This window comes from Arvicola amphibius, chromosome 1 (assembly GCF_903992535.2).
Source record: "Arvicola amphibius chromosome 1, mArvAmp1.2, whole genome shotgun sequence".
In the NCBI taxonomy this organism is placed as follows: Eukaryota; Metazoa; Chordata; class Mammalia; order Rodentia; family Cricetidae; genus Arvicola; species Arvicola amphibius.
In genome coordinates this window covers 187553037-187573909 of record NC_052047.1, presented here as the reverse complement: position 1 = coordinate 187573909, position 20873 = coordinate 187553037, and the positions used below count along the sequence as shown (strand labels likewise).

General features: G+C 44.4%; 1 protein-coding gene across 1 annotated transcript in view; it reads left to right on the top strand.

Annotated features, from left to right (window-relative positions):
• Cfap43 (cilia and flagella associated protein 43) overlaps window positions 1-20873 on the top strand; it is an 84386-nt gene that overhangs the window by 3690 nt on the left and 59823 nt on the right. Inside the window, exons 3-6 of the mRNA XM_038317984.1 lie at window positions 2637-2733; window positions 4694-4861; window positions 11288-11438; window positions 17324-17483. Of these exons, the coding sequence (XP_038173912.1) occupies window positions 2637-2733; window positions 4694-4861; window positions 11288-11438; window positions 17324-17483 (576 nt within the window). The remainder of the gene's footprint in view (window positions 1-2636; window positions 2734-4693; window positions 4862-11287; window positions 11439-17323; window positions 17484-20873) is intronic.

Genomic DNA, 20873 nt, shown 5'->3' with positions numbered 1-20873 from the left:
TCAGTGGAGTCCAGTGTCTTTGGAGCCACTCAGAGTGTGGAGAAATTGGTAGCCTCTTGCTTGCTGGCAGTGGGAGCATAAACTGATAGACCCCTTCTGGGGTCGCTATGAGAATTAGAACCCAATTTTAAGAAATGCAGTGGTTTGGAATATGGTTATAGGTTGTGTGCAGAGGAGTTAAGAGTATTGTAATTGTAAAGACAACAGCCCACAGCCCTGTCATATGAACAGTAAATATGTTAACGATTCCATGAAGGGTTAGTATTGCAAGCATTACAAAGCAAAATTTTGAAGAAATATTAAAGACACAATAAAGGGCTTAATGTAATGTAAACAAGGAAACCAGTAAAATAGAACACTTTGTGTGATCTGAATTATATGTTTAAATGGAGCATTTTGTACACAATATTCAATCAACACTTACTGCAACTACAAACAGAAGTTATATATACAGAAAGTATATTTGCATGTATTTCTACATGTAAACACATAGTAGAAGGAAACTGAGCATGGTAGTACACACCTGTAATCCCAGCACTGGGGGGAAGGGGGGAGGCAGGAGGATTTGGAGTCAAGTGTAGAACGAAGCGGCGGGGCTGTGTCCCGCCACCCGGCCACCGGCTAGCTTTACACCCGAAATAATTACACGGAAACTGTATTCATTTAAATACTGTCTGGCCCATAGTTTCAGCCTCTTATTGTCTAATTCTCACATCTTCCTTTAACCCATATTTAGTAATCTGTGTAGCACCACGAGGTGTGGCTTACCAGGAGAGATCTTAACCTGCGTCCATCTCAGAGAGGAGAAGCATGGAGACTCACTATGGCGACTGCCTGAAGCGTCTCCCCAACTCTGCTTCCTTTTTCCCACAATTCTGTTCTGTCTACTCCGTCTACCTAATTTTCTGTCTCTTAAAGGGCCAAGGCAGTATCTTTATTAATAATGAAAGTAACACAGAGACACTCCTCCATCAGTCAAGGCCATCCTCAGTTACAGAGTGAATCTAAGGCCAGCCTGGGTTACATGAGACTGTCTGGAAGAATATAAGAGCAGAAAGAGGGCTGGAGAGATGGCTCAGCAGTTAGGAGCATTGCCTGCTCTTCCAAAGGTCCTGAGTTCAATTCCCAGCAACCACATGGTGGCTCACAACCATCTGTAATGAGGTCTGGTGCCCTCTTCTGGCCTGCAGGAAGAATATTGTGTACATAATAAATAAATAAATAAATAAATAAATGTTTTTTGTTTTTTGTTTTTTTTAAAAAAAGAGCAGAAAGAAATTTACCAGACTTGATGTTAGGGCCACAAAAGTACATATTTTTTTCTCTCTGGACTTTTAAAAATTATATTCAAAATATCATGTATTTAAAATTTTTAATGTATAGTAATATTTATATTGTGTAACAGAACTTAATATTAAATGTTGATTATAGGAAAAGTAAAGAATATAAAATATTTTTATTGGGTCTTGTCCCACAGAATTTTTTTTATTACGTGCTCAATAAACACATTTTTGTTGTTGTTGCTGATAAGGCCATGCTAAGTAAATTTAATGACAAAGTCACAGTCTAAGGATACACTACAGTCAGTTTAACATGACAAGTATGAGCTGGAGAGAGAGAGATGGTTCAGCAGTTAAGAGCACTTGTTGCTCCTGCAGAGGATCCGAGTTGATCCCAACACCCATAAGTTCACCTATAGCTCCAACTAAAGGAGGTCTGACAGCCTCTTCTGGCCTCTGCAAACATCTGCACACATGTCACACCATACACACACAGACACACACATACACATACACGCGTGCACACACACAGTTGTTAGAATACTCAGAACAAGAACTCAGGTGCTAATATCAAGGCTGATCTTGGGCCCATGCAACCGCACTAAAGACGAGCCAGTGAAGAGAAAGTCAGCCCTGTTCTAGGAAGCAGAGATGAGCCTGTTCCCCATTCAGCTTCCCCAAGAGCCCCCTTGTAAACATCTCATTGCTAAGGTTTTTAAAGCAATGTTGCTTTTCTGCAGCCAGACATATAAAGTTGTTTAAGAACTGGAAGAAACTGAGTTGAGGGCCAAATATGGTCTAAGGATTATAAATCCTTATTTATAAAACCTATTTAAAATGTTAACTAGAATTATTACAGCCTCCTAAAACACTTGAAGCTTGCATAACTGTTCTAATCCCAATGTCTCACATTTATGAGACATTAAGGGTCATTCATTTCAAATCAGGCTGGGATACTATGGTGTAGTTTGCTCAGTAATACACCAAAGTCTAAAGACAGTGAGTGACCCAATGGTCTTAATAAAAATGGATTTTACTGGATGTGATAAAATAAGCCTACATAATCCTCGCACTTGGGAGATGGAGGCAGGGGCATTATGAATTTGAAGCTAATTTCAACAACATAGAAGACCCTGTTTGAAAGAAAGTAAGACAAAGCCATCACCAACAAAAGCGTCAAAAACGGTTCTTAACTTTGCCCTGAGCTTCCTGTTCACGATCTTAGGTGGTCAGGAGGCCACGCACTCCGTGACAGAGTAGAAATATGCAAATCGCTAGGAGAGGGACACTTTCTGTGAGACTGTGAGTTCATCTGGATGTGACAGTCAAGTTCTTGTCATGGGTTTTGTATTTTAGGCAACATCCTCCTGGACTACACTTTGCTTTGCTTCAGCTACTGTGGCACCTATTTGGCCAGTTACTCATCTCTTCCCGAGTTTGAGCTGGCCCTCTGGTAAGTCAGTACCCAACACTGCCATCTTCCCCCGGCTTCACTGGAGCCAAAGGGGACACTCACGAAAATCCCAGACAAGGGAAGCTGGGAAGAATGAACATCCTAGTCACATGATTTAACGTCATTTTTATACTCAGGTATGAAATTTGTCAGGATAAAAATGTGACAGCTGAATTACATCTTTCCCTCCCTATGCACTGACACGCACAATGTCTTAGAACTGAATTACATCTTTCCCTGTGCACTGACATGCGCAGTGTCTTAGAACTGAATTACCATCTTTCCCATTTTAGTGACATGTGCAGTGTCTTAAGGCTTTTTATTGCTATAAAGAGACACCATGACCATGGCAACTCTTGCAAAGAAAACATTTAATTGAGGTGGTGGCTTACAGTTTCAGAGATTCAGTCCATTATCATCATGACAGGGAGCGTGGTGGCATGCAGGCAAACATGGTGCTGGCTACATCTTGATCAGAAGGCCACAGGAAGTCAACTGTCACGCTGAGTGAAGCTTGAGAAAAAAGACCTCAAAGTCCACCCCCACAGTGACACACTTCCTTACTCCAACAAGGCCACACCCACTAATAGTGCCACTCCCTTTGGGAGCCATTTTCTTTCAAAGCTCCTCATGCAGTATTGGCCTATGTATCTGCACTGGCATTTGCTGTATCTACAAGACAAAGTCTTACATGTACAGAAGGCTCAATGGACAGCAACATTTCATTTCTTTGGAGTGTCAGATGGGAGTCAAAGCAAGGGGCAGTTCACTTTTATCAAGGGAAGTGGGTTGGAAATGCTTCTTGACGTCATACCGGAAACAAGCGGCACATTGCCCTTCGTCCACGTTTGAAGTGTTTTATTCCCAAGCAACTTGTTAAGTGGCTGGATAGAGTTTAAGCCTGGAGAAGCTGAGATATTTCACAGCTTCCAGTAATCTTAGGTACACAGGAGCATCTAACCTAAGAGTGGGGGGTCAGGGAAGGACTCTTGGGAAGGGAAAGGGTGTTTAAGTAGACCCTCATATTTGTCTTCGGAGATCGCTGTAACAAACACCACAAAGCAGGTGACTTAAGCAACAGAAATTCATTGTCTCAGTTCTGGAGACCAGAATCCCAAGCTCTGGCTGCGGGGTGGCTTGGTGCCTTCTGAGGGCTGTAAGTGAATCTGCTCTGTGCCTGGGCATCTGTGCCTGGGCAGTTCCCACTGCTACCTTGATGGCAATTCTGATGTTCCTTGGCCTGCAGACACACCACCCTGCTCTCTGCCTTCATTTTTAGAAATGCCCCCACTTTTAGAAAGACCTCAGTGATTTTTACATTCAGGACCAACCCTAATGACTGCGCCTGACCTGATTACTCGGGCTTCTGCTTGTATCCACGCAGGCTTGACAAGTTTGCCAGCTGCCTGAGGAAAGAAAACTAAGGATTAAGGGAGCCAGGGATTCCTGCAAGACTCTAGCTGTGATGGACAAGGGGCTGGGCTGGGCTGGGAAGCCTTGAAGGCAGGGGATCAGGGAGCAAGGCAAGTTCAGGAAACACCAGGTCTGTTTTCTAATCCCTGCTCTGCTTGCCCCGAGGGTGAAGCAACCTCTACCCTCAGTGTTTCTGTTTTCCATCCCTCTAGCAAAGGACCTAGCTGGCAGGATTTGAGGCTATTTTCTCAAATGTGCAAATCAAGTGCTTGATTTTAAAAAGATTTTTTAAAACTCCAGTAAATGATCTGTTGTCATCAGTGAGGACCCTGGTACAATTGTGCAATATTAGACACACATAGTATTTCATTTCTTAGAGGATTCATTTAAATATAGTCATTTAAAAATTTTTGGCTTGTGTCATAGGCTATATAAATTATATCACAAATTATGCTTCAGTTGATGTAAGTTGTCTTATAATAAGATTTTTCCCCGGACATAAAATTAAAACAAACTAATTTTTCCTCGAATGCTGCTTCCCTCTAAGGAACTGGGAATCCGGTGTCATCTTGTGCAAGAAGTCACATCCTGGAATGGACGTGAGCCAGATGTCCTTCAACCCCATGAACTGGCATCAAATGTGTTTGTCAAGTTCAAGCACAGTGAGCGTGTGGACCATTGAGAGAAGTAACCAGGACCATCACTTCAAGATGAGGTGGGGACCGTGCTGTTCCACAACCACGTGGTCTTCATTTGCGGTCACAGCCATCACTGGGCCTCTTTGATGAATTAAGTGGCTTCCAACAATACTCACAACCACGGCCACACACACACACACACACACACACACAGCTTATTAAAATTACAACAGTACTCAGCATCTGTAATAAGCTCTGAGTGCCTGCTCACACTTCAGATTCTCTTTGACTTCCCAAGTCCTCTAAGAGTTTTTTCCAGCATGTTTAATTTTGCAAAATTTGATTTACTCAGATTAATATATTTTTAAATTTCTCTCTCATATATTACATCCCTATCAGTTTCTCCCCTCTCTCCCTTCTTCCAGCCTCCCCCTACCACTCCTCTCCCCAGATCCAACCTCCCTCTGTCTCCCCTCAGAAAAGAGCAGGCCTCCCAGGGACATCAACCAAACACGGCATAATATGTCACTATAATGCCAACTACACGCCATCAAACCAAGTCTTCAAGAGGCAACACAGTAGGAGGAAAATGGTCCCACGAGTAGGCAAAAGAGTCAGTGACTGCCTCCCCACACACCACTCCCACTCTTAGGAGTCCAACAAGAACACCAAGCTACTCAGCCATAGCATATATGCAGGGACCTAGGTCAGACCCCTACAGGCTTCTTGACCTCTGTGAGCCCCCGGAAGTCCTGGTCAATTGATTCTGTGAACCATATTCTTTTGGTGTCCTTGACCCCTCTTGTTCCTTCGATCCTCCCTTCTCCTCCTCCTCAGGATTCCCTTGAGCTTTGACTAATGTTTGGCTGTAGAACATTGCATCTGCTCCCATTGGTCGCTAGATGAAGTTTCTCTGTTCTCTTTGATGAAGATTCTATTGGGCTCCAGTCCCAGAACACCATGCAGACAGGACAAGCTGTAGGTTATAAATGGAGACTGCATTTCATTTCCCAGCCACCCAGACCCGAATAATCATTTAAAAAAAAACTATATTAATTACAGCGCTGTTTGGCCAATGGCTCAGGCATATTACTAACTAGCTCTTACATCTAAAATTAACCCATTTCTATTATTTTATATTTTACCATGAAGTTCATGGTTTGTTACCTCACATCTTTCTTCTTGAGCAGCTACATGGCCCTGACTCTGCCTTCTTTCTCCCTGCATTCACTTTAGTTTTCTCACCTATCAATATTCTGCCCTTCCATAGGCCAAAATAGCTTCTTTATTAACCAACGGTAATAAAACATATTCACAGCATACAGAGGGGAATCGAACATCAGGAGGTAGAAGATTTTATGGTTGGGTTGGTGGCCTAGTCCCTCCACTTGAGGCCTTATGTGATTACAGAAGATGGCTGGTTCAGATCTGTGTCCCCCATTACTGGGAGTCTTTAGGATTACACTTACAGATTCCATGGAGTTTCCCTTCCACTAAGTTTCCATCTTGCCCCCCAAATGCGCCCCAATTCCAGTTGTTTCTCCCAATATTTACTCTCCCAACATTTGATCCCTTCTGTTCCCAACACCACCTGCCACCAGTCCACCAACACAATCTACTCTATTTCCCCTTTCCAGCGTGAATCCTTGTGTCCTCCTTAAGCCTTCCTGGTTGCTCAGGCTCTCTGGGTCTGTGAGTCATAGCATGATTGTGTTTTAGTTTACAGCTAATAGCCACTTATAAATGCGTACATACCATGTTTGTCTTTCTGGGTCTGAGTTACCTCACTCAGGATGGTTTTTTCAAGTTCCATCCATTTATCTGCAAATTTCATGATGCCATATTTTTAACAGCTGAGTAATACTCCATTGCATAAATGAACCACACTTTCTTTTTCCATTCTTCAGCTGAGGGTAACCTAGGTTGTTTCCAGTTTCTAGCCATTACAAATAAAGCTGCTGTGAACATAGTTGAGCAAGTGTCCTTGTGATAGGATAGAGTGTCCTTTGGGTATATGCCCAGGAGTGGTATAAATTGGTCTTGGGGTAGATTGATTCCCAATTTTCTGAGAAATCACCATATTGATTTCCAAAGTGGCTTTACAAGTTTGCCCTCCCACCAGCAATGGAAGAGTGTTCCTCTTGCTCCACATCCTCTCAAGCATAAGCTGTCACCTGTGTTTTTGACTTTATCCATTCTGACAGGTGTAAGATATAATCTCAAAGTCATTTTGATTTGTATTTCCCTGATGGCTAACGATGTTAAATATTTCTTTAAGTGTTTCTTGGCCATTTGAGTTTCTTCTGTTGAAAATTTTCTGTTTAGATATGTACCCCATTTTTAGTTGTATTATTTAGTTCATGTCTAGTTTCTTAAATTCTTTATACATTTTGAATATTAGCCTTCCGCATCTGTCAGATGTGGAGTTGATGAAAATCTTTTCTCATTCTGTGAGCTGCCATTTTGTCCTATTAGACAGTGTCTTTTGCCTTACAGAAGCTTTTCAGTTCCATGAAATCCCATTTATTAACTGTTTACCTTAGTACCTGTGCTATTGGTATTCTGTTCAAGAAGTTGTCTCCTGTGTCAGTGTGTTCAAAGCTGTTCTGTAACATGAATAATAAAAACCTAAAGACAGAATTGGGTTCAACCTGAAGACCAGAAAAGCAAAGCAGCCAAGCCACTAGAGAAGTGTTACCTCTACCAAGGTTGACTGACTGCAGACCAAGCCATTTAAAACTCTCTCTCCTCCCATTTTATATTCCCTAGGTGCTGGGATTAAAGACATGACACCCTAGTACTAAGATTAAAGCTATAGGCCACTACCACCTGGATTTGCTACACTGATCTTGTGTAGCCCAGGATAGCTTTGAACTCACAGAGTTCTGCCTCTGTTTCCCCAAATCCTGGGATTAAAGGTGTGTGTCACCATTATCTGAATTCTAGTGACTTTAGATTTGCCTCTGGTCTTCAGGCCAGATTTATTTATTAAAATACAAATAATACACTACTACACTGCTCCCCACTTCCTCTTCTATCAGGCTCAGCATTTCTGGTTTCTATATTGAGGTCTTTGATCCTTGGACTTGAGTTTTGTACAGGATGGTAGTATTGGATTTATTTCTTCTACATAACAATATCCAGTTAGACCAGCACCATTTGTTGAAGATGCTTTCTTTTTTCCATTGTATATTTCTGGATTCTTTATCAAAAATCAAGTGTCCGTAGGTGTGTGGATTGACATCGGGATCTCCTATTCAACTCTATTGATCAGTGTGTCTGTTTTTATGTCAATACCATGTGGCTTTTACTATTATATCTCTGAAATACAGATTAAAATCAAGAATAGTGATACCTCCAGTTCTTTTGTTATATAGGATGGTTTTAACTATTCTGGTTTGTTTGTTTGTTTGGTCTTTCCTTTTGAAATTGAGTATTGTTCTTTCAAAATCTGTAAAGAATTATATAATTTGAGGTTTCTTTTCCTGCCCAGTCCCATAGCCACTTTTAAAATGACCACTCTGACGCTTAATATTAATTACAAACTGTTTGGCCTATTAGCCCAGGCTTATCATTAACTAGCTCTTACCACTTAAATTAATCCATTTCTATTATTCTATATTTAACTACAAGGATTGTGGCTTGTTACCTCACATCTTGTTTCTCTGGAGGCTGATGACATCTCCCTGACTCTGCCTTATTTCTCCCTGTATTTAGTTTGACTTTCCTGTCTAGCTGTATTCTGCCCTGCTATAGGCCAAAGCAGCTTCTTTATTAACCATTGGTAATAAAACATATTCACAGCATACAGAGGGGCATCCCACATCAGAATTTTGTTGGAATTTTGATGGTAATTCATTAAATCTGTAGATTGTTTTTGATAGGATGGCCATTTTTACTATGTGAAACCTGATCCATGAGCATAGGAGATCTTTCCATTTTTTGATATCTTCCTCAATTTTCTTCTTCAAAGACTTGAAGTTTTTATAATACAGTTATTTCACTTGCTTGAGTGTAACTAGAGTTACCCCAAGATATTTCAGATTCTCTGTGGCTATGATAAAGGGCAGTGTTTCCCTTATTTCTTTCTCAGCTCATTTGTCATTTATATATAGGAGAGCTACTTTTTTTTAAGTTAATCTTGTATCCAGCCACTTTACTGAAGGTATTCCTCAGCTGTAGGAGTTCTCTGGTAGAATTTGGGGGTCACTTGTGTATATTATCATATCACCTGCAAATAGCAATGCTTTGACTTCTTACTTTTCAATTTGTATCTTCTTGATCTCCTTCAGTTGTCTTATTGCTCCAGCTAGAACTTTGAATACTCTATTGAATAGATATGGAAAAAATGGACAGCCTTATCTTGATCCTGATTTTAGTGGAATTGCTTTGAGCTTCTCTCTTTAATTTGATGTTGGCTGTTGGCTTCTGTAAATTGTCTTTGTTATGTTTAGGTATGTTCTTTGTATCCCTGATCCCTCCAAGACTTTCATGATGAAGGAGTTGTATTCTGTTGCCGATGCTTGTGTCTGTGGTTCCTGTTCACTTACCCAGATTTTCCAGTTCCAGAAGTTCCTCCGTTTGTGGGTTATTTTTTTTTCTGCTTTTATTTCAGTTTTCAGGTCCTGAATAGTTTCCTATCCCCCATTTACCTTTTTCCTGGTCTTCTTTAAGGAATTTATTGATTTCCTTCAAATTTTTGGTTGTCTTTTCCTCAATTTCTTTAACGGAGTTTTTGTTTTCTCTCTTTAAAGACCTCTGTCACTATCATAATGTTGTTTTTAAGGTCTTTTTCTTGTGGTTCAGCTGAGCTGGAATATTCAGGCTTTACTGTAGTAGGATAGCTGGAGTCTGTTGGTGCCATGTTACCCTGGCTGTTGTTGACTGCATTCTTAGACTGTATTTAGACATCTGGGTTTGGGCATTATAGATCCAGGTCCTGCTTTCTGAGTTTTCCTTTGTTGATATGTGTATTGTCCCTTGGTTTCTGTTTCTTCTTTGGTTTTCTAGTCTTTGTGGCCTGGATTTCTGGTAGTTGATGTGATCGCTGATCAAGTTGGGAGTTGACTTTCTGGGGTTAGCTTGGCCTTTGTTACAGCAGGGAGTCTCTGTTCTTCTGACTGGTGTGGCCTGTTGGGAAGTACCTCATGGTTGGAAGCAGGGCCTGGCCTCAGGGCTGCTGATGAGGTAGGAGGGTGGGGCTGTGGAACAGAATCTAGGGAGTGGGACAGTTTAGCTGCAGAAGGGTCACTCACCTGTTCTGTGGCCTTCAAGTGAATGTTTTTAAATGTTACTGTTATCTAAGAAAGGGCCCCAGTGACTTTTGTTCCCATTTCTTTGGTACTCTACTAAAGACTCTAAAATCGGCATTTGTTGGCTATAGGAAGCATGCAGAGCGCAGCATACAGTCAGCCATGTTATTCAAGCCAGCGTCCACAGAGTAGAGTCATGGGAGTTACTCATTTAACAAGAAATGTGTCACAGGACATCCTGGACCAAATAGTGATAGCTGATAATGGATGTTTGTTGCATAGAGTTCAGAGTCCCACACTACCACGGGGTTGATCGTTTTCAGTGAAGATCAAGGGATGCTGGGGAGATATATAGACATATACTTTTGAAACTGCAACTTTTGAAAAACAACCCTAGGTAACATGTGGAGTCAGTAAAGAACTGGAAAAGAAAAAAAGCCAATTGTTCACACCGGAGGCATCTAAGAATTGTGATTAGTGTATTTTCTCCCTCAAAGCTGTTTTCACAAGGGCCTAGAGAATAGACAGTCTGTCTCCAGTCATTGGTCACACTCTGTCTCTTAACAGAGCAGGTGATGTCCATCAGAGCTGCATCCGGATAGGCACCTGACTTATTACACCCTTACTTCTGCGAGTCCCTCGAATGTTCCACTGTGTTTCTGAACATTGACTGGTATGACTTTTTCATATACCAATGAAGTAAGGGATAATTAAGAGGACCGGCAGGGCCCAGATGCTCTCAGTCACACATCCAGGCAGTGTACTCTGTTTATGTGACCATTCTCCAAATGAGGTCAGCGCTCATAGACCACAACCAAGAAGCCTCTGATTTAATTCCATAAATTCTCTAAACCCTCTTTGGTAATACATCATGGGCTGAAAACAGACACAGGATAAACTACAAGATGGATTTTTATCATCAGACATTGCAGAGGTAGCAGCTGGATTCCGATTATATATGTATGTTTATTTCAGCTCCCAGATGTGCACCCAGCCCCCCAAACATTGAAGTTTACAGTTTCTGCCTCACACAGTAACTTGGGATCGTCTCAGTAATCCCCCATGCACTTCATTTTAACTACACATAGCCTGTCACTTTATGGCAGGTGTTTTGAAACCTGTTTCTTGGCCCTTACCTTGTCACGTGTCTCTGTGGCAGACCACCTTCCCCATCTCACGCTGATACGCGGAGCCTCCACCAGTAATTGGTTTCTGTTGCCCCGTTTGTTTCGATGTCTCCTTTATCTCCAGGTTGGTCAAGCTGCCTCTGGAAGACGGGTCGCTCGTCAATGAAGCAGACGTGCTGTTTCCCACCTCACTGCCCAAGGATCTCATTTACGGACCCGTGCTGCCGCTGTCGGCCATTGCCGGGCTGGTGGGCGAAGAGGCCCAGACGTTCAGGGTAATTTTCTTGCTCGCTCCAAGGTGGCAGTCTTGGAAGGGAGGTCTCATTGGATTGTGAGGACCATGCTGATTGTTACTGCATTGCGTAAGAAGCAAAGACTCCACATGCCTGGACAATCAGGATCCAGTTGAGTTGAGGTGCTGGGAAGCAGCCAAGTAGAGACCCAGGGTGGGAGGTTGGCAAGTAGGCTTCCGGTCAGGGATAAAGAAGAGGCAAATGTTAAAACGTAGCTCTCACAGGGAGCACCTGGGAGCAAAGGGGAGGGGCTGCAGAAGTCTGAGGGATGAGGACAGGGATGGAGAAGTGCGCCGCCAACATCAGGAGAAAGTCTGTTAGAAGTCAGATCTCCGAGCACAAGCAAATGCGGGGAGAGGAACACGGTGGGGGAATTTTAAAACAGGAGAGTTTGTCAACAGATTCACACCCATCCCCTCCCCCTTGCTTGCTTTCCACGCATTTACATCAAGCTCCTTCTGGTTGGCTACCAGACTCTCTTCCAGGCTGTGGGACCCCTGGTGACCAAGCAGGAATTCCAGTCTGAGGAACAGACTAACAACAAAAGCAAAGAGAGACGTAACTCATTATATTGGGACAGCAGGGTGAGGTGGCCCCGGAAGGGATCCACACAGTCCAGCTTCTTTCTCGAGACTTGAAGCACGGGAGCCATCCTGTTACAAGCAGAAGGGCTGTTTCTAGTGCAGGGGACAGCGTGTCCAGGGGCCCTGGCGGGGAGGCACGTCTGAGAGACTGAGTGGGACGGGTGAGAGCAAACACGCTAAATGCGGTTCAGAGCGATGGTCAGGAGGGACACAGAGCGAGAAAGTCAAGGGCAAGGCATTTGGGATGAAGGAGGAGCACCACTGCTCTGGGCCACCGATGGCCCGTGAAGCTAAGCAGGGGACAATGGCCGCCCAAGTGAAACAGCCAAGGTGGGCGTTAGGGAAAAACGAGAGTGTCATAAAATGTCTGGGCAGGCAGACAAGAGACAAGTTCATAATATGTCCGGTCCCCCCCCCCTTTTTTTGTTTTTCCAGACAGAGTTTCTCTGTAGCTTTAGAGTCTGTCCTGGAACTAGCTCAGGCTAGTTCCACCACCCACCACCACCAATTCTGGTTCGGGCCTGTTTCTAGCCTTGGAAAATGTGCCACCCCCTCTCAGCCACAAGAGGGCAGCAAAATAAAAAAACAAGACACTTTTTTGGTGCCTAGAACCCCCCTCTCTCCCTCTCTCCCTCTCTCCCTCCCTCTATTTCTCTCTCTCTCTCCTCTCTCCCCCTCCCCTGTCCCACCTTCAGTAAATGTGTACAGTCCTAATATTTCACACTTGGCACTAAATTATGGGTCCAACATAAAACATTTAAAGTGCAGGCAACTGTCCTTTGCCTTTGGAAGAAGCTATGAAACACCTCTTTAAATGCCTAGTGGCCATGGATATGGCACAGTGGGTAAAGCTCAAATGTGAGTCCCGGGGTGGGGGCAGCTGTGTGCACCTTTCAGCCCAGCACAGGTTTAAAGTCAGCTGCGCCTGTCGGTCCAGGGTAGGGGGGCAGCCGTGTGCACCTGTCATTTCTGGGTAGGGGTGCAGCCGTATGCACCTGTCAGTTCAGGGTAGGGGTACAGCCGGGTGCATCTGTCAATCCAGGGTAGGGGTGCAGCCAGGTGCACATGTCAGTCCTGGGTAGGGGTGCAGCCGGGTGCACCTGTCAATCCAGGGTAGGGGTGCAGCCAGGTGCACCTGTCAGTCCTGGGTAGGGGTGCAGCCGGGTGCATCTGTCGGTCCAGGGTAGCGGTGCAGCCATGTGCACCTGTGTCAGCCAAGCATCGGGGTGCAAACATGTGCACCTGTCAGTTCAGCATAGGGGTCCTCATCAGTAGCTCTGGCTTCAGGGAAAATCCAGGAAGGTGAAGGAAAATAAGACACACCCCACTGTTGCCCTCTAGCCTCTAAGAGTACACACCTGCACCTTCACACACGTACACACCACACACAGAAGGAAAAACTGAGTGGCTGACACGGAGTTACTGTGTTAAACAAGGTTCATAAACTAAACAGCTTCATTTCCTGGGGGCTTCTGCTCTGTGCGTTCTCGTCATTTTCTGAAAGTAGACATTTAATGCCGTAGTATTAAAACTCTACATATACAGATGGCACATTCCACAGAGTTAAACTCAGAATCTAACTTCCCTAAAGTAACATATCTTTTGAGTGTGTGAGTGTTTTGTCTGCATATATGTCTATACCATGTGCATGCCTAGTGCTCAAGGAGGCCTGAAGAGGGCATCAGATTCCCTGGAACTGGAGTTACAGACAGCTGTGAGCTGCCATGTGTGTGCTGGGAACTGAACCCAGGTCCTATGGAAGATAAGCCAATGCTCTTAACTGCTGAGCCATCTCTCCAGCTCCAAAATCGTCATTTCTTGTGACCTGGTACTAATGTCAAAAAATCAGTGATAACCTGATCTATGTAAGTGCCTCAAAAATTGGAAGCCGGGGATTTTTACAAGACTACAGACATTAGGTAATCCCATTTTCTTTTTTGTAGCTACTTCTGGAATGGCACATGATAGGTCTTTAAATAGGCCTGGTACACATTGCGCACGTTATTCTGGGCGTTAGAAACTTATCCAATTGTGTGTGGGGAAAATCAAAAGCAGACGTTATCTGGGCAGAAAGCAGATCCAGCATAATGAATTAAAGCTCAAGGGTTCGGTTTCTTTGTTCCATCTACCCCACCCCACCCCGCCCTTTTTTGGACAGAATTCAGTAAATAAGAATCTCTTTGAAACTGGGCAGTGGTGGTGCACGCCTTTAATCCCAGCACTCAGGAGGGGAGGCAGAGGCAAGCGGATCCCTGTGAGTTCAAGGCCAGCCTGGTCGACAAGAGCTAGTTCCAGGACAGGCTTGATAGCTACAGCAAAACCCTGTCTCGGGAAAGGAAAAAAAGCGCAAATATTCTTCAACATATTTGTGGGTTTTTTTTCCCAACTTGTAATGCAGTATAAAGTTGGACTCTGGCTTTCCATTTTGGTCCTGAAATGGTCAGAATGGTGGGAGTGTGAACCCAGAGGACTGGAAAAGGAGGCTGAGTTGGTCGATGTTTTTAGACACAATTACCACACACCAGTTTCTTTCAAAATGCAGGACCAAGAATCATGGCATCTACTCATACATTCCATATGCCCCTACCTTTATTCTTAAATAAACAACTACATTATTAAAGAAAATAATATACAATCAAACCTACAAAAAATGTCCACTCTCCTCACTTGGCCAAGAGAGCTGTATCATCACTGCTCCTGTAACCCACGTGCCTGGCTCAGCATCAGTCACTCTCTGATTCGGCTGCTCACTCATTCGCCTCTACATGACAGTCCCGGTTGAGAAGAGACTAGACTGGATGCACTGACTGCCCCATGACCAATGGCTAGCACACATGCATTGAAATATGTAATATCAACAACCTACGTCACTTGCAAATTTTGTGGGAGTGCTGCTGTTACTGCCTTGAATCTACAACTATTTCATCAATTAAAAGGGCAATGTGCCGGGCGGTGGTGGCGCACGCCTTTAATCCCAGCACTTGGGAGGCAGAGGCAGAGGCAGGCGGATCTCTGTGAGTTCGAGACCAGCCTGGTCTACAAGAGCTAGCTCCAGGACAGGCTCTAAAGCTGCAGAGAAACCCTGTCTCGAAAAACCAAAAAAAAAAGGGGGGGGGCAATGTGTTGTCTATTATCAAACAATTGGGTATTTATTAGGAAGGTGGCTAGCACAGCAAGAAGCTCGTTATGGATGCCTGTGGAGCATATGGTTGCCAGTACTTCCCAACTCTAGCTCCTGCTCCCGCTTGACTCCATCGTGTTTCTCAGCACGTTCTCCACGTTCAGTTTTGCAACTTGTTTTTTATTGTGCTTCCCCTAACTGGTCAGTAACTTCTGTAAGGGAAGGGAGTTTTCTCAGTCACTCACTACCGCCCGTGGATGCTTGGAGTGCTATCTTGTAAGGGCCAAACACTCCATGGAAGCTGGTTAGATGAAGGAGCGCCTGCATTCACAGGGCAGAAAACAAGGAGCTCCTTCTTCTTGTTGGCTTGGTTTACTTTGGTTTTCTGAGACAGGCTCTCTCTGTGCAGCCCTGGCTGTCCTGGAACTCGCTCTGTAGACCAGGCTAGCCTCAGTTGAACTCAGACATCTGCCTGCCTTTGCTTTGCTGGAATTAAAGGCATGCAACACCTTTGTGTAAAAAGAGAACTCTTAAAGAATCTAAGCATGCTAGGAGTTTGGCCTCTACCTTACTAACAAAGTTTATATCTGTGGTACAAGGATGCTGGAAGAAAAATAAGGTGCAATTCTTAGTTGTGTAGAGCTGCAGGAAGCTCAACACACACACACACACAGAGACACAGATACACACACAGATACACGCACAGAGAGAGTTACACACACACAGATACACACAGATACACACACAAGGTGCAATTCTTAGTTGTGTAGAGCTGCAGAAAGCTCAACACACACAGATACACACACATGCATTTGCAGGTATGCACATAAGTGCATGTGTGTGTGCATAAACACACACTAGTACATTTCAATAGTTAAATAGAAAGGAGTTGGGTAGGGATGTGGTTCAGTGGTAGAATAATGCTTGCTTAGCATGGAAGAGGCCCCAGCACTGCCAAGAAAGAAAGAGAGAGAGAGAGAGAGAGAGAGAGAGAGAGAGAGAGAGAGAGAGAGAGAGAGAGAGAGAGAGGGAGAGAGAGAGAGGGAAAGAAAGAAAGAAAAAATGAGAAAAAGAAAAAAAATAAAAGGAGAAATAAAGGGAGAAAGAAAGGAGAGAGGGAGGGAGGGGAGAAATGGGGGAAAGAGGGAAAGAGAGGGAATGATGGAGAGAGGGAGAGAGAAGAAAGGGAGAGAGATGGAGAGAGTGAAAGAAGAGGAGAGAGAGATGGAGATAGAAAGAGGAAAGGGGGAAGAGGGGGAAAGGGGAGAGGAAAGATGGAGGCCATATTCTAATATCCTCCATTTAAAATCTGGCGCTGTTCAAGGCTTCCTAAGAGGAGGCCTTGGAGTCTGGCGCTGCTGACCAGGGACAGCCTCTCCTTTCTGTGCTTAGTGCTGAAGGCGGGAGGGGGGGCAGTTAATATCACCATCTAAGGCATGCCTGAATATATTATAGCCTCTTTTTGTGACCCAAATCTAAGAATAGATTTTACACCTTTGAGGGTTATGAAAAAGAAAGCAGGGACACATGACTCAATCTGTGTGGTCCACGAACCCTGAAATACCCACTCCCGAATCTTTTATAGGGGAAAACAACCCAACTTGTTTTCAACTTGGTCCAAACTGTTTCCAGGGCCGAAGTCAACTCCTGCTTACATCTGCTGACTGTGTGCATTTCCTTTCCTGTGAAATCAAGGCATAGAATGATCACACATGGAGTCAGGCCAAAGGTCATCTCATTGCCTTTGGAAGCCAGTCAAGCTGAGGCCCCAAGATGACCTCTGACATTAGTGACCCCTGCAAGACCAGAAAGCAGGGCGCTATGACAGTCCTTCCTGAAAAGGGGGTATTTGTAGCCAACTAAGGACTGGAGCCAAAGGTGGCCACTAAGAAACAGTCAATGGGGTGTTAACCAAAACTTCATCAGAGTCTGCGAAGAGAGATCTCTTAGTGTAGCAGGATGGCCTTAGGTGTTGGTGGTGAAGCCAAATATGCAGAGAAAAATGGAGAAAGGGGAACTGACTCTAGTGTTGAGGATGAAAGGCCAATGCCTTCCCTCCGGCCACTCACTCTGGTGTCTGGTGGCAGTTGCGGTGCTGGGTGTCTCTGTGGGCCTTGACCATGGCTGCTGTCTTAACACGTGAATGCTTTTCCCTCCCGTAGCCGAAAGATGATATCTACCCTCTGCTCCACCCAACCATGCATTGCTGGACTCCGTCGAGTGAGCTGTACGTTGGGTGTGAAGAGGGTCATCTTCTGACGATTAACACAGAGACTCTGAAGGTGACTGTGCTTCAGAAGGTGGAGGAGATATCACTACTGGGTAAGCAACGGCTCTGCCCACAGTACTGAAGCACAGCTGAGGAGTCGGCCTCGCATACAGTGTGTGGAGTCTTTCTCTGTCCTGCCAGCAGCTCCCAAATCATGACACAGAGATTGCTCATTCATTATGAAAACTTGGCCTATAGCTTAGGCTTGTTCCTAACTAGCTCTTATAACTTAAATTAACCCATTTATATTAATCTACATCCTATCATGTGGCATCTCCTCTCTTCCATCTTGTTCCTCTTGTTTCCCCTCCATGTCTCCAAGCTTTTCCTGTGTTCTTAGATTCCTCCTCCTACTTCCTTTCTCTCCCTGGAAGTCCCGTCTATACCTCCTGCCTAACTATTGGCCATTCATAGCAATATTATCTGCACACAAGGTACAAATATCTCACAACAGTTTTGGTCCCTGATTTTCCCTTCTTAGAGACATCCTGAGGCCTCCTCAGTTTGATCCTCTATTTCCAAATCCTGGGGATGCTCCTTGTGCCTAACCACTGTTTACTGAGTGTTAATAGGCCCTTAGTGTTCCCATGCCATTTCATATGTTCATATCATGAAATTCTTATCTATAACTCCACAACGCACAAGGTTAAAAAAAACAAAAAAAAAAAACTTCATCTTCATGGGTCAGTAACATGTCTCAGCAAGTTAAGGGGCTTACCACTAAGCTTGCCACTAAGCCTGCCAATCGGATTTGATCCCCAGAATATCCATATACACATATACAAATTGTAGGGCACATACCCTCCCTCCCACCACACACACACACACACACACACACACACACACACACGTAAGCTCAGACCCAACAAAATCACATTCATATAAGCTGTGACACCTGAATCCAGGCACCAAGGTATCAGACTCCCCAGTTCTGATCTCTGAACCAGTAACCCTTCCCATTCTGTTTGGTCAGCTAATCATGTCCTTTCCTGCTCCCATTCCTTTCAACCCCCCTTCCTGTGGCAGCTGTCTTTAAATCCACCATCCTGCAGATTAAAACACTTCCTGTGTGGTTTGTTATCTCACGGACCATGCTGTCAGCTCTCCCTTACATCAAATACCCGTCTATCCTTGGTTCCATCAGCTGTTGCCAGTGTAGCACCTGGACCACAAGAACCCACCCGCACCCAAGCAGGGCTCTGGGAAGGGAACCTCTCTGGGGCCAGCTACTCAAACATGCACCGTGCATGCTATCATCCAGCTCATCTTTTCACACCTTCATTTTTGCAACAAATACCATTTTCTGACATTAATCTACACCCAGCCCAAAGCAAACAGCTGGTTACCATCAAACTGCTCGTATTGAAGAGACGGTGCTGCCCTGATGTCCCACCTGTTCCCAGTTGCCACATTGAATTCATCTTCCATTGGTCTCGGGATGAGTTCCACTGCCCAGTGTTTCTTCCTGGCTTTTCACAGATCTGCCCCCTCATTCTTTTGTCGTTTATCCCCCCCCCCCGTCTTACCCAATGTCTGTTTCCCCTCCCCGTCTCACCCAATGTCTGTTTCCCCTCCCCGTCTTACCCAATGTCTGTTTCCCCTCCCCGTCTTACCCAATGTCTGTTTCCCCTCTCCGCCCCCCCCCCCCGTCTTACCCAATGTCTGTTTCCCCTCTCCGTCTTACCCAAGGTCTGCGTCTCCTCTCTGTATTACCCAATGTCTGGCTCAGGTATCTCTCCCTCTTGCAGATTTTCTATAACTTCAGTATCTTTCATGGACTCCCTCCCCCAACCCCTGACTCACACACACTTCCTTGGCAAAGCTTTCCCACATGCCCCTCCTCACTGTGACTGCAGCCCTGTTCCTCTCTCCAGAGGATCTACCTGGACACTTTCTAAGAGCAAGTCTCTGTCGGCTCCGTCCATCCTTAGGTCCTTCCACTTAAACCTGTTCAGACTTCCCATTATTCCTGTGCTCTTTTGCTGCCTTTTGTAGTTACTTTGTTAGAGATGTCATTTCTCTCTTGCCTCTCACTTCCTGTGGACCCTGCATTAGCCCCACCCCAACCTTCTGGCCCATTAGGTGCTCACACTGGAGTACCATGGACAATACAACTCACTTGGAGCCTCACCCTGGGCTACCACAATGGCCCCAAGCCTCCCTCCCCTCTTGGTCACCAGTTGACTGAGGTCACTGAGAGGCTTGTGACACTCTTTAATCCTTCTACATAATCAAGTGGCCACTGCAAGCACTTGTTGAATGAATTATAAAGCAACGCTTCTCACTCTGAATACCTATCACATTTTTAATGTGTTTTATACACTCAGGCTTAATCCCGTTGTCTTAAACATTGTTCACAACTCCTTTTCTGTATACTCTTTTTCCTGTGTGTTATAAATGCTTTCAAATATGTGCTTATCAGCTGGATGTGGTAGCTAAAGAGACTGTAATCCCGGCACTCAGAAGGCTGAGGCAGGTGGATTATGAGTCTGAAACCAGCCCAGATGTGACCATCATATGGAGGGTTACCTTTCTACAGTAGCATAATTTCATTCTCCAAGAATTTGATCTTGGGAGATTTTCATAACTCTAGCTTCACTCCATTGTCCCATAATCTTAGCTTCTTCCCTGAACCAGGGACTCCATTGTAATTGTGGATCAGGCTCTAAAACAGCTTTACCCAGCTCTATCGGCTTCTTAGGGATAATTCTCTTATAAACTGACCAGGAGTTTAACATCCATGAAAGGTGAATGCACGCCATATGAGACCATTGCTTCCCTGAAGCTCCTTAAACCTAACATTGGCATGGGAGTCCACTCAGCTCCTACTCTGTCATTTGGCAATTCTTGTGTGGTTACTGGATATGTTAAGGTTGGTTGTTTGAAAATCTTAAGCTGTTCCTCTCAGGTTTTTTGTTTGTTTGTTTGGTTGGTTGGGTTTTTGTTGTTGTTGTTGTTGTTTCGTTTTTGTTTTTTTGTTTTGTTTTTGGTTTTTCGAGACAGGGTTTCCCTGTGTAACAGTCCTAGCTGTCCTGGAACTAGCTCTTGTAGACCAGGCGGGCCTCAAACTCACAGGGATTCCCCCGCCTCTGCCTCCTGAGTGCTGGGATTAAAGGTGTGTGCCAACACCACCAGGCAAAATAAATCTTTTTTCTTTATTTTTAAATTTATGTGAATTGGTGTTTTGCCTGCATGCATAAGGTATCAGATCTTAGGGTTACAGACAGTTGCAAGCTGCCATGTGGGTGCTGGGAATTGAACCCGGATCTTCTGGATGAGTAGCCAGTGTTCTTAACCACTGAGCCATCTCTCTAGTCCCCATCCTCTCAGCTCTTATAATGAAATGCTGAAATTGGTTCTGCATTAAATTCCTCTGTCTGGATTTGAATATTTTTGTGATCTGTTTTATTAAGTTTTTCTAAGGCCTGTATCTTAGCACTCAG